General features: G+C 30.1%; 3 protein-coding genes and 1 pseudogene across 4 annotated transcripts; 3 read left to right on the forward strand and 1 right to left on the reverse strand.

Annotated features, from left to right (window-relative positions):
- The first annotated feature begins 1,916 nt into the window (after positions 1-1,916).
- Positions 1,917-2,928, forward strand: LOC112690722 (annotated as a pseudogene).
- A 7,265-nt stretch (positions 2,929-10,193) lies between these two features.
- On the forward strand, positions 10,194-12,314 carry LOC112690706 (gamma-tubulin complex component 4). Of its 2 annotated transcripts, XM_025564775.1 has the most exons (3): positions 10,194-10,211; positions 10,347-10,897; positions 11,049-12,314. In XM_025564775.1, the coding sequence occupies exons 2-3, from the start codon at positions 10,352-10,354 to the stop codon at positions 12,312-12,314; spliced, it is 1,812 nt and encodes a 603-aa protein (XP_025420560.1). In that variant the 5' UTR covers positions 10,194-10,211; positions 10,347-10,351. The 2 variants fall into 2 exon arrangements, with proteins under 2 accessions (XP_025420560.1, XP_025420559.1); XM_025564774.1 differs by lacking the exon at positions 10,194-10,211 and having other exon boundaries at positions 10,272-10,897.
- A 418-nt stretch (positions 12,315-12,732) lies between these two features.
- LOC112690708 (craniofacial development protein 1) lies at positions 12,733-15,289 on the reverse strand. Its single transcript, XM_025564777.1, has 6 exons — positions 14,999-15,289; positions 14,399-14,544; positions 14,237-14,339; positions 13,968-14,127; positions 12,949-13,173; positions 12,733-12,881 (listed from the first exon to the last, which is right to left on the reverse strand). Exons 1-6 carry the CDS (start codon positions 15,057-15,059, stop codon positions 12,785-12,787), a joined length of 792 nt encoding a protein of 263 aa, XP_025420562.1. The 5' UTR covers positions 15,060-15,289; the 3' UTR covers positions 12,733-12,784.
- A 101-nt stretch (positions 15,290-15,390) lies between these two features.
- On the forward strand, positions 15,391-16,846 carry LOC112690707 (transmembrane protein 170A). Its single transcript, XM_025564776.1, has 3 exons — positions 15,391-15,580; positions 15,648-15,753; positions 16,563-16,846. The coding sequence occupies exons 1-3, from the start codon at positions 15,493-15,495 to the stop codon at positions 16,756-16,758; spliced, it is 390 nt and encodes a 129-aa protein (XP_025420561.1). The 5' UTR covers positions 15,391-15,492; the 3' UTR covers positions 16,759-16,846.
- The last annotated feature ends 493 nt before the right edge of the window (positions 16,847-17,339 follow it).

Consider the following 17,339-nt stretch of genomic DNA (forward strand, 5'->3'; position numbering starts at 1 on the left):
ATATAAAACTCTTAAAGACTTTGGTTTATCAACTTAATTAATCAACATGATAAAACTATGTAACACGAACACCAACAGCCGAATCAAGGTAAACAACGAACTATCATCTTAACTTATAATAAACTGTGGGTTGAAACAAGGGGATGCAATGTCACCAGTGATTTTCAATATGGCACTGGAGAGTGTAATAAGAAAACTACCGAGAAATGAGACATTAAACCTTTACGAAAGAAATGTCTTATGCAAATGACATAGTGGTTATTGGGAATTCGCGAGAAGGTATTCAGAGTAGTGTTGAAGAACTGACAAAGATAGGAAAAGATATTGGACTAACAATCAACAGTGGAAAAACTAAATACATGATAGTAAAACGAGGAGTGGGTGACCATAATAACCTCCACTTGGAAAATAACACCTTTGAACAAGTACAAGAGTTCAAGTACTTACGGTCCACCCTAAATAACCAAAACAACATGCATTGAGAGATCATTATCAGATTAGGCGCTGCTAACCGATGCCTTTATGCACTGAATACCTTCTTTAAATCTAAGCTGTTGTCATAGAAAGCAAAATTATTGCTAAAAAATATTGTTTTTTTTTTATTACATTGAACTAACGGAGTTCATTGTAATAAAATACAATACAATGAACTCCGTTCCCTACTTGTGAGTAAACATACTTGCATGGGCGCTGGAACAATAGGGGCTATGGAAGCAACTGCCCCCAAGAGAAAAATTCCGTGAGGGCATGGCTCCCATGGACAGAGGCGTATTTACTGAATCGTCCAGTGGTACTGCCCCCCCCCCAGAATATCTCCAGGAAAAACTAAAAATTCTTTCATATTTGCAGACCCCGATTTATGTGGGCACGTGCGGACATGGTTTTTTCTGTGAACAAAAAGTTTATATGAAATATAGTTTAAAATTAGCTAATGGACACAGTCGAATCACAGAATATATGAAACATACATTCTTCATATTGTTTCATATATTTTGTGGTCGAACGCTCAAAAACCCGCTGAGTTAAAACTAAACTTCTTTTTCCGAAACCAGAAAACAATTTTCAATTTATTTTTCCTAGAATAGTCTTCATAGATTGGTTATGATGTCTGTTTATAGAAAAGATTCTCTCTTACCAAAAGACATTTTAGAAGAACTTTGTAAAAAAAAAAAAACGATGCTAGGATTTTGTACTTTAAAATTATAAATTATAATAAAACAACTATTTTTAATTCTTATAATCTATTGAAAACTATTATACTTAATACTATATATTATTATTACTATTATCTCTATATCAGTACCTAACTATATTTTGTTAGAATCATTGGACCCCTCACCGGAAAAAAATTTAAAATACGCCACTACCCACGAACATTTTCCTAGAATTTACGCTCCTGTGACTAAAATACATAGGCCATCTTATACATTAATTTTTATGTTGATATAGAAACAAAACTCAAATATATTTAATAAACTGTCTGTTTATAAGTATTAACATATACATAAAGTAAACTAATAGTTTTATTTAGAAATAACTTGTATGTATTTTGTATGTAGTATTTAATATTTTATGTCAAGGTGTGAGAGCGTTCTTCAGGGTACACTGCGATCATTCTGCTATGCAACAACAGTAACAGCAACTACCAACTTGCCGAGTCCCGTTGATGTGGGGTTACGTAACGCATGGTTTACTAAACTGTTGGTCGTCGTTTCATGGAGTACTCGTAGCCCGGTAACGTACCCTTGCAGCACGCGCTCGTTTGTCAACCGATTGTTTTGTGTTTCACATTTTCCTGCACGTTCCTATCGCACTCCGGACGACCACCGCGGTGCTGGGGATGCTGTTGACACCTTGAACGGTCGTTGTCGTCGTCGCCAACACCGCGAACGAGTCCGAGGATCCGACCTGCGGCAATGGACGCTTCAGACTCGAAACGGTTCTGCTGTGCATTCTGCGTAAAAATTGTCAAGAGCATTACGGTGATATTCATCCTATGCATCCTCGCGTGGTCGTATTACGCGTACGTCTACCATCTGTGCATCAGCGCCTTGGGTGACATCGCGTCAATGGAAGTCAAAGCGTTGTACTTAACCGTGTACCACATCATCCTGGTGTTCTTCCTATGGTCCTACTTCAAAACGATTTTCACAGAACCTGGAGGTGTGCCACCAAAATTCAGGCTACCAGAAGAAGTGTTTGAAGAGTTCAACAGAATACCTATTGATTTGAACAGGCAGAATGCAGTTTTGCGTGACTTTTCGGAAAATTTGCCGGTCATGACTTTTACAAACGCTGATGATATTCGGTACTGTGATAAATGTAGAGTAGTGAAACCAGATAGATCACACCATTGCAGTGTATGTCGTAAATGTGTGTTAAAAATGGACCATCATTGTCTTTGGGTCAACAATTGTGTATCATATTCAAACTATAAGTTCTTTATATTGTTTTTGGCTTACGGTCTCCTGATGTGTATTTACGTGGTAGCTACCACAGCGGAATATGTTATTAAATTCTGGGATGTTACTTCAGATGTGCGAATTTCAGGAGGATCAGAAAAAATTCACATAATATTTTTGTTCTTTATTGCTTCAATGTTTTCAATCAGTTTATTTTCACTATTTGCATATCACATCTATCTGGTTTCAAAAAACCGCACTACACTAGAGTCTTTCCGTCCTCCGAAGTTTTTAGAAGGTTGTGATAAAAATGAATTTAACTTAGGATGCTGTAGAAACATACGGGAAGTGTTTGGAAAAGAAGTTATTTTGTGGCCTTTTCCTGTAGATACAAGTTTGGGGGGATGGTGTAACTTATCCGTTGGCGAGCGACCTGAGGTCAATTGATAGAGTTAGGCAATCACCAAACAAATCCAGGATACCATTTATTGTTTTATCAAATGTTTTTATTCCAAAAAGATTATGAGTACTTATTCAAATAACAATTTATAAAATATAATATAAAACAAACACTTATATATAAGGCTCAAGTCAGTATTGTGTTGTGTTTACATTATTTATTATTTATTTATTAATGCAATATTTATATAAAGTTACTTTTGATTTTATTAATGTTTGTCAATTAAGATTTTATATTTTTAATTATTTAATAAGGTGAGCTGTTTTATATTTTTGACATTTTGTATATTTTTGGTAATGCTTGTTTATTATTAATTGTTTTGAAAATGTATAAATAACAAAATATAAAATAACTAAGTTTTTTATCTAACAAAAAAAAAAAAAAAAAAACAAAAATTACAACTAAACAATATTAATTCGAACAGTATGTATATAAGAATAAGATAACATGGAAACAATTACCTCTTATTTCGAAAATGGAAACGATTTAATATTTAACCGCAACACCCAAAATAGAATAGCTTTCAAAACTGGAAATCAATTATCACGACTTTATAATAGATTTGTAATCTAATTTATTTCAAGAATCAGTTGGTTACCAACAACCGATGTTATCGGACACAGTTGTTATAATATATCTTTAACTTCCTCTGTATTTGTAACTGTACTTAACCCCCAAGGTTCAAAAATTGTTTCGGTGCTACTGCATACTTGACAACATTTTTCAAACAACTAAGTACATTAACTTATGTAAAAAAAATTTGAATACAATCAAAAATATTAAAGCACCACCACCCAAAAAGGCAAAATATTAAAATGTAATAATAATTATATTGAATATGGTTTTACATATTGGAATAAAAATGGAGCTGATGTTTTTCAATGTCTTCTAAGTGGTTATGATGTTGGTAAATGCTCTAGTGAAACCAACTGAACCCCTTGAAACATATCTGGTTGAAACCATAGACATATTAGGTATATGTATTATATTATATTTAATATTTCTATGGCTGAAGCGTATATTTTTGAATGTCAAATCTATGTAGACATTTTGCAGTTCTGCATATAGCTAAATCAAAAAAACCGTACAAAATAAAACTACTAAACCACAAATCGCGCGGTGGTTTGAAGTGTTCCAAGAATACAATCTCGATATAATATACCGACCAGGGACTCGTATGGCTCACGTTGATACGCTTAGTAGGGTTTCTGTTGATGTCAAGGACTCTGAGCTATCGGTGGACACTGAACTATCCAAACGACTGGATGTATTTATGGCTATGTCCACCACAGACCGAGTAAGATTTACGCAACAGTCTGATGTAACTACGAAAAACATTGTCAGTTTGTTAAGCATCAGTGAGGTATGGAACAAACAAGAATCCAAGCAGTTGGAAAATTATGAAATGTACGGTGGCCTACTATACTGAAATGTTGACGATCCCGAAATCTATGCGCAAGGGTGTAGTAATAACGGCCCATGACTACGGAGAACATTTCTCTGTGGATAGGACTGTGTCTAAAATAATGATGGACTACTGGTTTGCCAGAATGAAGCGATATGTGAGTCAACATATTCAAATGTGCCTCGACTGCCTTATACACAAGCGACCAGTAGGGAAAAAACCTGGTCTCTTGCACCCTATACAGTCTGAAAAACGACCATTTCAGATAGTACATATTGACTATCTGGGACCTTTTGAGACTAGTCCGACCAAAAACAAGTATTTGCTGGTGGCAACCGATAACCTTACAAAATACGTACATTTGTACCCATGGATGTTGGTCATGCATGTCGGTCGACAGACGCTGCATCGGTAATACGTATACTGATCAAATTTTGTGACGAGCGAGGGATACCAGATCGTTGGATCAGCGATCGTGGTACGTGCTTCATCTCTAAGGCTTTTGCTGATTTCTGCAGTAATAGAAGGATCAGACACACGTTGAATTCTTTACGCCATCCACAAGCCAACGGGCAGGTGGAACGCGTGAACAGAACAATCCTGCCTCTACTGAGTATGTCTACTCCAGACCAGCGGCATTGGGATGCTAAAGTCAATGAAATAGAACGTCTATTGAACACTGCAGTAAACAAGACGACATCTAAAACAACTTTTGAAGCCCTACATGGCTACCAGCCACGTTACCATGGTGGTGAACTACTGAAGTATAGCCTCACCAAAAATAATTGGGTTAACCCTGACAGACAACAGCAGATGGTACGGGAAACGGTTGTTGCCCAACAGCAATATATGAAGGAGGCATATGACCAAAGACACTATACTGGGGTAAAGTATGTTGGGGAAGTTGTCGTAATGCTACGTCAACCTAGCGTCGACCAGTCAACAAAACTGCAATCCAAATATCGGGAGCGTCCGCTACAAGTGATAGAAGTATTGCCATCAGACACTTATAGAATGGCCGAACTGACTGCTGACGATCGTCAAGTTTACTCTACCACTTCTCACATTTTCCAATTTAAATCTTGGAAGATATTCCGAAACGATGATGAAGATCAACTCAGTGGTGAGGAGGACGAGGATTATTTCAGTGAGGAAACAAAACAGTTGTCGGCTGCAAAACATCCGGTTGAGGATAAGAAAATCCCACCAAAGCGGATTCCAAAGACACCAGGATACCTCAAGGACTATCAATTGTAGCTGACTCTGGGGAACTTTCTTTTTGTGTATATATTAAAAAAAAATATTATGTTATTTATGCTATTTTATGTTTAAAGGATTATGTAACGGCAGTAACACCTGGTCAGGTCCGAGGACGAACCTGATGTCAGGAAGGGTCGAGTTGTTAGCTTTATTTTCATAATTATTAAAGAATGGCTGCACTGACTGACGTCAGTCGGGACAGGGTTCCGGCAGACGCTAGTCAATACCTACGAGTAGTATGTCGACGACGACGATGCCGTGTTTGTGTCCGTGTCCGTGTTCGTGTATTGACATCAATAAAGTTTTGTGTCTCGATAACTTTTTGGTTTTCTTAATTTAATATTCTTATTCTAACATTAATTATCTTAATCAAGGCCGTATCTGGGAAGGGTCCAGAATATCTGGACCACCCCAAAAATTTCTTCAATATTTTACGAATATGCAAAATAATTATTTATTTTTATTACCAACAGAAATATTTTCAGTCAAAAATTACTGAAGCTCCAATTAAACATTGACTGCTTTTAATTTTATATCATATCATATGAAAATGATATTAATTTTAATGGATGAAGAGTAAATCTTTATCTGTCTTATTTTTAACCAAATATCAAAAGTTAAAATTAAAATTTAATAAAATTACAATACACATGTTTTGGACTCTTCCCAAAAAAAATTTCTAGATACGATCTTTATCTTAATTCTTGACTTGATAATAATTTTAAATATTATAAAATGTTTCTATATGTATAGGTATGTAAACAAATAAATAAACTTCGCCTGGAGTATTATTATATTTATAAAGTACGACCAGTTTCGAATTAAAAATTCATCATCAGGCATATATAAAGTTAATAACATTGCGACTGAATACGAGTATGAAAAAATAAAAACCATAACTATTATCCACAATACGAATAATACATTAGTTTACTTCCTTCTATTACATGAATTGGAAGAGAAAAGAGATGCTGAATTCCATGCATAAAAAATGTAAATGTTCTTGAAAATTACATAGTAACATGGAATGATATTCCTCCTTTAATTTTTCTATATATTAGATATTAATTTAAAATTTTGAAAAAATTAACTAAGAAATAAGAATATCTACTATAAAAATTGCATTTCACGCTAGATGAGCTCTGTTTTTCTGTCTTTGGCAACTCAAGTACGGCTTCGTTTAAAATCTTAAAAATTGTTGTAAGTTAATGATTATTTTGGAAGTAGTGTCAATGGAATCTCCCTTCTCTCAAGCCAGTGGCGTAGCCAGGATTTTTAAATGGGGGGGGGCTAACCACTTTTTTTGGATAAGTAAGGTAAGAGAGGATATGAGAATTCAGCCTTAACCCCCCCCCCCCACCATCTACCATCAAGTTTCTAAACGTAATTCAAGCATTTTAGTATAGTTTTCAAAATATTTATTAATATATAATTTATAATAATAATAATAATTTTGGTTTCAGTGTTCAGTCACTTGCTCCACTCTGACAGCTGCATTCTCTTAGGCGAATTTCTGGCAAATTCAGTTATTATTTCACTTTCATCGAATTGCTCTTTTTTATTTATATTAGCCATAGCTAACCCATTCAGTCTGTTTTCCAACATGGTGCTTCTTAAAAAATTTTTTAAGCGATTAAGTGCTGAAAACGTTCTTTCCGGAGTGAAAGAGGTAACTGGTAACGTGGCGAATAATTGTAAAAGTATTTTTATGTTAGGTCGAAGATTGGTGCGATGAGAGAGTGAATCAAGAGCAGAATTCGGTTTTGGAATAGTATTTTGACTCCATTGTTGCCTCCATATGAACAGGTCAGCTCTGATTATAGATGAAGTATCATCATAGAGATCTTGGAGATATTTTAGCAGCTTTTATAATATTTTTATTGTCATACATATTTAAATTGGCCGGAATAAGTCCTTCAAGTGGTATAACATCAATATGCCTTTGATTAAAACGAGCATTGATTCTATTAAATATTCAAGATACATTATACATATAAACACGGCTCATGGGGAGGCTATAGCCCCCTTAGCCCCCCCCCCCCCCCCTCCTTGGCTACGCCACTACCTCAAGCCGTCCAGCCTGGTAAAAATGTCATCCAAATTACTTATTGTATTATGTTATATAGATTGTACATTTTTTCTATTTTAATAAAAAAAAAAAATAAAAAAAGTTAATGATTATTATGTCATATTAGTTATTGTTTTGTTCGCATTAGCTGTGGCGACTTGGACCTAAGATGGACAAATGGTAGAGCGCCGCCTATTCCAGACATCCCGATAACATTCGCCCCATCCAGATGTAACGAGCAGCACACCTTGTTTCATGCACTCACGCGGCTAATAACGCGAATATATTCGTTTGATGGTTACACTGCAAACGGCGATTTTTCGACTTTTTTTGAAAATTGAAAACCATCGTCGTCGCAGGAGCGTATTTAGACTTACTTCTAGGGGGGTAGGTCTCAATTTTTTCTTTAATTTAGGCTCAAAATTTACAAGTAACATTTTTGGTAATATTTAAATCAGATGAATCCTTAATATTTATGAGTTTTTTTTTTTTTATTTAATACCAGTTGCACTTAGAATCGATTTTGTGCAGTTCTTTTTTAACACCTGTCTGTGTTTTGAAAGTTGCGCTTGTATATTATTTGATTTTTCACTAAGTACGGACAAGACAAAAAGCCCAATTCAGTATTCACTTCCATGCGTAGTTTGATTTTGTTGTAAAATGATCTACATTGAAAAAATTTGAAATGTGTGTCTCACATAAAATAAATTCCTTAATACGGATTCAGGGGGGGCCAATATCCCCCTCCCCTCTTAAAATACGCCCATGCGTCGCCGGTGGTGTTATGTGATTGTTAGAGTTTGTTCATTTGTCATATTTTGCTAGGTGAAAATAAATATCATAATATGAACATCCATTTCGATTAATCCACTCCGTAAAATGTACCAATCGTATTGCTAATAAAATTGTATCTTAATGGTTTAACCCTAATACTTTGGTCTTTTGTTTGCTTTTTTCCATAATGTATTTTATGCTGTTCATATTTATGGTTGTTCATAGTTAATCATTACCAATTGTTTCTGTATACATTTATAGTTATAACTCATTGTATGTGCATTTTGTTTAATTGGAAACTGGTGTAAAATTTGATAAATTAAATACATAAAAGAAAATTACAAAATTAGATAGAAATTGTGTTTACACCGTGACCGATAGTGAAAAGCGATAATATTAATTAGGAGAACGTTATTCATCTTCTCCCAAGAAGAAAGCACACTTTTCAGCAGATCAAACGCGTCGTATTGTGTATTAACGCGGTACGAATTATTACGCATGGGGTCGCATAGTTTTTGCTCGGACTTGAAGCTGGATAGACGCGCGTTTATGGATTTTATACAGTCGCCGACAATTGGAAAATATCGTATTCACGTAAAAAAAATTATAATTTTCATGCGAAACCACGATAAATAATAACGAAACAAATATTATCTTACGAATTTATTTATTTGTATTCGTATTCGTAACATTTTTAAAGTTATTATGTACAAAGAAGCAATGCGTTTATTCCTAAAAATCCCTATGTATGTAGATAAAATAATATGGTATTTGTTTCGGGTTTTTTTAAAAAAATTATTAGTATTATTAGTATTATGAAACTCTTAACCATATCAAGTAGAAATTTGTAACTACATCGTTGTTTCAAAAACAAATTACTTGAATACTACGAGTTTACCCCATTAGAAATTTACTGCACAAGTAAAATCTATGATCTAACTTTAAAGACAATAAAAAAAAAAAAAATCTTATTAGTAAATGTTGAATGTATCCCGGCTGAAGGTAATTAATGTTAAGTATTCAGATGAAAATTTTTATTTATTTATTTTATCTTAATACGGGTTGCAGCCCAAAGTACAGAATATAAATTTAACATAATATAATAGTGTAGTAGACATAAAAATTAAAATAAAAAAGCAAATAGACAGAGAAAAATGTCAAACTTGACCTAAAAACTAAAAGACGGATCCTCATTGGCAATACGCATTATCCTATTTAGTGGTTTGTTACAGGAATAATTTGTAGTACATAGTGGAATACTGAAAGGATAGGAAGAACGAACCTGGACACAGGGAATTTTAAAGTTGACTTTGGATAGAAGTTCAGGACAGTCGATCGACCATAGATTATAGGAGACTAAAATAATAGTATTAAATAATAGTTTTCTATTATCTATGTGATCGACCCATTGATGAGGTTGACTGGGAAGACCTTGTTAATGGTGATACGTCTACTGGCCAAAAATTGTAAACCTAACCTATGTATTACTGCATCATAATCATGAGGTCTATGTTCAATATTTAATAGATATGCTGCAAAACTCAAAAACTTTCGTTGGACCCTTTCAAGTTGATTCATATTGCTTGCAGTGTGAGGATCCCATTAAAATTAAGCAATAAAAAATATTTAAATAAATTTAAGAGACTGCGACTTTTAACTGATATCGTTATCATGCATAATTATCGTTTTTCCGATAAGAATAAATGATAAAATAAAAATTAATAAAATTATTGGTCAGTATTATTTAAAATTTAAATCTAATAAACATGAATACGAGATCTAGTATCATAATTATTAATAATTATTAATACAACAATATATTATACATTTTTTGATACGATGGTATTTATACTTATAAGTCTTGTATTAAAAAATGTTTACATTTATTTAATTACAGTTACTTAATTCTTGTTAACATTATTATTTTTTTTTTCATTTGTGTTTAAAAAGTCTGTACAATTAATTTTTTTATCATAGATACAATGGAATGTTTAATTCCCGATATTTTATTCACTCTACTTGGTCATAAGTCAGAAGTATTACAATGTATTGTTGACAATGATACTAATTTTACTGACGATGAATACTTTATTTTGAGCATTGAAGATCGGCAGCTGTTAAAATGTTTTTTGAACTTAGCTGAAGAGTATCAGAAACTAAACATCATTATTATGTCTCACAAACGATTAGAAGGTATCTATAAAAAACCAGATGATAACAAACGAGGTATTTACTTTGAAGCTTTTGTTGATGGTATGTACCTTGCATTGCAACCGTATCGCAAATGTGTAAATGATATAGAAAAAGAATTGTCAAATAATAAAGGAAACAAATGTTTATTGGCTGAAATATTGAGGAAAGTAGAGCGGTATAAGCCATTAATTGTTGCAATTAATGACATTTTAGAACAGATTGAATTTTCTCGGTTGTATGGAGGACAAATATTAAATCTCTTATATGAAGTAGTTACAATGAAGTTTATAGATGACAAAGTTCAGTTATCATTTATATTCAAACAATGTTTGCAGGTAAAAGTTAATAAACTATTTTCAGATTAACATATTAATATATTTAAAAAATCTTAGTTTTATTTATTTTAACTGTATACAATTAATTAATAGTGAAATTTTGTTAATTTAATCATACATTTGATTTTTAATGACATTTAAACTGTTACAGGTATTGATATCACAATTGAACACATTTTTTGCACGTGGAGTGATTTTCGACCCATACCAAGAATTATTTATTGAACCAAAATTTTCTAAGAATACCCAAGAATTTAAACATTTTTCTTTACAACCCAGTTTAATACCATCATTTGTTCCTCTTTCAACCGCAAGCAAAATAACAAGAATTGGTGATGTAATTAAAAGTTTACAACAGTCACACAACCAATCGTTACTGATAAACTTCAGAGATATATCCACAGAAATATATGGGCAAAAAAAAGATCAGTTGTTTTCTGATTTACTTAATTTAGGAAGTGTTCCATTATTTACTAAAAATGAATTTGTCGAAGTGATTGATAAATTTTATAATGTAGTTGATGAATATATGTTAAAGGCGTCTTTTAATGAAGACAGCTTTGTAGACCATATGAAATTAATTAGAGATTTTTACTTGCTGGGAAATGGAGAGTTTTATAAGCATTTCTTGAACAAAATAAGCAGTTTATCTCAAAAAACTGAACTTAGTTTACGAATTATTAAAGTAGCATTTACCAATACAGCTCAAGATGTCAAATTACATAAATCTGTACGTAAAAAATTTGAATTCAGTTCATTGATTAGTACAAATGCTGATGAAACAACTTGGACAAATGTTAAGCTTATCATGGAAACTAAATGGCCATTACAGTTCATATTCACCAACTCAGTTCAAATTAATTATTCAAAATTGTTCTCTTTTTTATCACGAATTAAAAGAGTGCAAACAAATTTACATGAAATATTCATTGAAAAGAAATCATCTTACTGTCAAAATGGTCATATTGATCAGCTAAAAACTAAATTAATATTCTTAATAGACACTTTATATAGTTATCTTCAAACAGATGTTATAGAAGATGAATACTTTTTGCTCTTGGAAAAATTATCATATGCTAATGATTTCCAAACCATCAAACACATACATGACATTTTTCAAACAAATATTATGAGGGATTCATTTATGTTTCTGGATGAGGTGTACATGGCTTTTAATATAATTTTGGATATGTGTGAAAACTATTGTAGGTATATGACTGATATTACAGCAGTTTTAAATCCACAATATAAACAGTGTTATGACGAGTTACATTTATTGTTTACTAAAAAACCAAATAAATTAAATAAATTGTTAAATACAATTCAAGAAATTCAAGTGACTCCTAAACCAAATCAGTTTCTTGTGAGATTGAATTATAATAATTGGTTAATAAAATCAATATCTAGTGATACATAAAAATTATTATAATATATTTTTTAAGAATATGTATTTATAATTTTACTTAATTCAATTTAATCACTTTTATTTCTTGATGAATCAAATAACTAAGTATTAAATATTTATATGATTTTGTTGTATTCAATTTTTTTTTAAACTAGTATAAATGAACTATTATGATTATAAACACTACATTTTGAAAAAAAAAAATAATAGAAATACAAACATTAAAACTATTATGACTATAGTAAGTTATCTTAATATTTTTATAACATACATATGTATATAATTTTTCAATTATATCTATAAATATCAATGTAAATTAAATTAAATTTTTAATAAAATGTCCTATTTTACTATATTATGTGTACATATTATTACAATTGTGAATTTGGTTTAGGTTATATATATAAAAAAAAAACTAATTAGGTCAACATTTTATATAAATTTAAAATTTTATTCATAAATACAAAGAATAGTTGTTACATTTAATTTCTGCGTAATCGATTTGCAGCTCTCATTGCTTTTTCCAATTCAAATTGCCGCAAGTCAATTCTCTCTAAGAAGTCTTTTTTTTCCAAGTACCTAATACAATAAATATTTCTTAATAATTTTACTGTGGAGAATATTTATAACTATTTTATGAACAAACCCATCTTTTCCTTTATTATATGTGACCAATTCTTCAGCAATTCCTTCTCTTTTTTTGTAACTATCCCAATCTTGTTTGGTTTTTTCTAAAACTGTCAATTTATCTTTTTTACCTAATTGACTAAGTACATTTGCCAAACCACCAGATGATTTTTTTACAATTGGAACATTAGTGGTTTCAAGTTTTGGAGACTTTGGTTTTGTTGAGTCATTATCATTTTCTATCCTGAACAAAAATAATATAATTAATACCAAATAATGTACAAAACACTTAAAAGTAAGAATTGAGTATAGTTTAGGTCAGCAGTTCTTAAACTGTGCTCCGCGGAATCCTAAGACTCCGCAGAAGAAGTCTAGGAGCTCCGTGGACATATATTAATTATCTAAATTTAAATATAATTAAATTTCTTACTTATTGAGGAAAAACAATGGTAACCTGAATTGTCCAACGAGTTATACGTTTTAGTGAAACCAATTTTATTTACAACCAAGACTTCTCAAATAATTTGGTTATTATGACTTCATAACTTGGCTGGCATTTTCACAAAATTAAATGAAGTAAATTTGTCAATACAACTTAAAATGATCAAATTTTTCATAGCAAATGACAAAATCCAAATTTTAAAAAAAATGAAATTTTGAACTGTGTGTTTTTCTCAATATGAAATATTAATAATTATTGTTTTCTTGAATATAAATTCCTGATTTTCGGGCTCCGTAATTTTTTTTTAAAACATAAAGGCTCCGCGGACAAAAAAGTTAGAGTACCACTGGTTTAGGCAAATAATAGGCAATACATCTATGGCCTTATGTATAATGTTTTTTAAACAATTTCATATTTGGTTGAATTAAAAATATAAATACACATTGGGAGAAATTATACTTTTACCGTAAAAATAAATACAATTTTGTAAAATTTGAGTACACATTTTTTTCTAGATTAAAAATATCAAAATATAATTGTGTAACAATTAAAATAATTATTAGGAAAAATATAAATTAATATTATTATTGACCTACTTTTTAGATGAGCTTGAAGTGCTAAACAACTCTTCAAAGTTTCTTTTTTTGGTTGCTTCTGGTTTGTCAGAAGTTTTTGACGATTCTTTTAATTTAGATTTATTTTCATTGGTATTTGGTGTAGTGGATGTAGATTTTTTTACTACTGGCCTCTGAAATTCTTTAAATGATCTAAAAATTAGTAGTGTATCTAAACATTCTAACATGTTATAATTTTGATGCCATTGTAAGATTTTCAAAATCCATTATTTATACAAAATAATATTTACCTTCCCATAAAGCATCTAGACGTTTTTTATCTTCTTCAGAAGAATTGAGAAGAGTATTTACTTCTTCTTTGCTTTTTTCAACAGTTTCATCATCAATTTCTATATTAAAATTAACAAAAAATATTTAATACATACAATTATTTACTAATTATTATTTTACATTTTTTTAATTTTCTTTCGTGATGCTTTTTTTCCCTTAGTACGTTTTTTAGAAGTTTTTTTTGATTGGTTTGCAGATGATTTTGTACCATCATTATCTTCTTCAATTGGATCATCAGAATCAATTTCTGATAAGTTTTCCACTTCACCTAATTCAATTTAAAAATAAAAATTATAGTCCATTTTATAATGTAAATGAAAAAAAATAGTACATTTTTGAAAACTTGGAACTAAAACTATTAGAAGTACTAAGCTTTATACAATCAAGCAATATTTTACATTAATATAAAATTTTTTTTAGAAAAATCATATATATCTGTTAAATAAATATAATAAAATACCTTTTTTGTTGAGACAAAGTCAAAATAAAAAAGATTCCTTTTTATTGGTTAGATACTTTTTGTTTTTATGCATTAATTACATTATCATAATAAAAAAAAAACCAATAAAGTTTACACTGTTTACGGCACAAATATTTTTTGTCGTGTTTTATATTTATTATTTTTCGAGTGTAATTACTTATAATATGAAGGGCAACAGGTAATTTAAAAGAAATAGATTTTGGTGAATAATTGATATACCATAATTTTGAAATAATAATACCTGGTGGTATGTAGTCTAAATCACTCTCATCACTGCCGTCAGAAAAATCTTCAGGGTCCATTGTTAATAGTGAAGCTCAGAAGTGTTGTTGTATAATAAGAATTTAAATAGAGTTTACTGTTTAGTGATGGATTTTAAGTTTAATACGATTAAAAGCAATGTTTTAATAATAAACACGGAAAAATGAATTTGAAAATACAGAAAACTATTATTAAAAGGCTCGAAAACTAAACAAGTAAACAAGGTAAAGAAGCATTGAAGCGTTGTATTCAGAGCATTGTTAGCTTGCGGTTTGATAAGCCAATATTAAAAATTCTTAACATATGTTAAGACCAAGATTAGTTAGTGGTTTTGCTTGGGATTGATATCATCGTTATCAATAATCGAAATGATAAACATAGACCAAATTTTAAATCTACTATTTCGTTGAACAATTAACTTAAAATTGCCGTTACTCAGTATTATTGTGTGGTAAGATCGTCTCTCGAAAAATTATGACACTCAGCGACAAAAATCCAGAACTGGTTCCCATTTCAAATGTCATCGGTTTAGCATCTCAACGACCTCTTAGTACATTTCTTGGTATACCAAAATTTTTTTCAAATAGGTGTATTATTCAACTGTTAAGTAAATGTTTAAATGTTTCTAGAGATGTGGTACCAAACGTTCTTATGGGCATTGTTTTCATCTACAGTTGTTCATGCTGTGGCTGCAATAATTGCATTTGCTACACTCCATAAGCATAATTTTGGAAAGTAAGAAGACTATATTTATTTTATGTGTGGTAAATAATATTACTTTTTAACTAATAACATTTAATTCTTAATTTGATTGTATCGTGATTTTTTATTTACATAATTTATATTATTAACTTTTTCAATAATTTCCATAACTTATTTTCAGTATTGTTTTTAAAATATTTATTTATTAATGTGTAATTGTATAATTTAATATTGATGCTAGATGAAAATTTAATGGAAGTATAATATAACATATAAAATTAATCTGATCTAGTATTTGTTTATGGTCTTAACCATTATCTTTGCGTTAGTTATAATTGCTATACATGCTGAATGTAAAAAATTTAAATATATAATATATTGACAGTAACTGGAAAGATATAAGTTACTTTAAATTCCAATTATTAGTATTAATCTAAATATCTTCATATGGTTTATTAAGTCATGAAGACATAGGTAAATTTAAATTTGATCCATGTGTTTATAAGATTTTCTTGATTAAAATATATGGAAAATTTTATTTTTTTTCTAAAAATCTATAATAGACATTTTTAAAGTTGTTAATTTGTGTGTTAGAATTTCTTATTTTTATTGTATATAAACTGTCCAGATTGCATTATTTCAAAAAAAAAAAAAGTGTCAGACTTTAAAAAAGTTCATAAAATAATATAATAAACATTGGTTTTTAAATTTAATCATTATCTTATATAAAAATAATAATATAGTCATAACTAGAAAGTTATACAATTTTCGTAATTTTATAGATGTAATATGTATCATTTAAAATGCAGTTTAAACTGAGTATTTTATTCTTTATGTTATAGGTTTTTTCCTCTATTCATTTTAATGGTTGGAATATTTGCTCCACTTAGTTCCGGTATAGTGAGTAGTGCTACTATAGCATTTGTCTACCGAGCATCTAGTATTCAAATGCAACCCCTATATGCAATGTTTTGGGGAGTTGGGCAAACATTACTGTCAGCTGCTGTTGGTTTTACAAGAATATTAGCTACTTTATAAAATAATTTAAACATATTTGTATATAGTCTGTAAATACAAATGGTTGTATATTTATGTGTACCTATATATTAATAAATATTAATTGTAATATAGTATTCCTGTTAAATATTGAATAAATTGAATATTTAAATAGGTAAAATGTAAATTACATTTTTATTTTATTATCTTTTATACTAAGATGAAAACCATTTGTATATTTTAATTTATTCAAAAAATATACTTAAGGATGATAGTTATAATTTAAAGAGTAATTAAATTGAAGTCACCAAAGCCTCTATTGTTCTAATGACTAATTGGACTTCTAGTCTTAAATGAGTATGAACAATTTCAATATTATAATTTATTTATTATCTAAATATATTTTTTAAGTAGTGTTGTTACTATTATATGATCATAGGAAAAAGTGGGGAAGTGTCTTAGGGTCTTAGAGTATAAAGGGTTATGAAATTCTTGAACAATTCTAAGACAATACTTCTTTGAAATAATTGAAAATGTTAATAAATTTAATTCCTTAATTATACCTAATAATTCTAACTATAATCAATATTAAAGGAGAATAATAATTCACGTAATATGCAATA

Source organism: Sipha flava, unplaced genomic scaffold, assembly GCF_003268045.1.
Source record: "Sipha flava isolate LNK unplaced genomic scaffold, YSA_version1 51_pilon_pilon, whole genome shotgun sequence".
Lineage (NCBI taxonomy): Eukaryota > Metazoa > Arthropoda > Insecta > Hemiptera > Aphididae > Sipha > Sipha flava.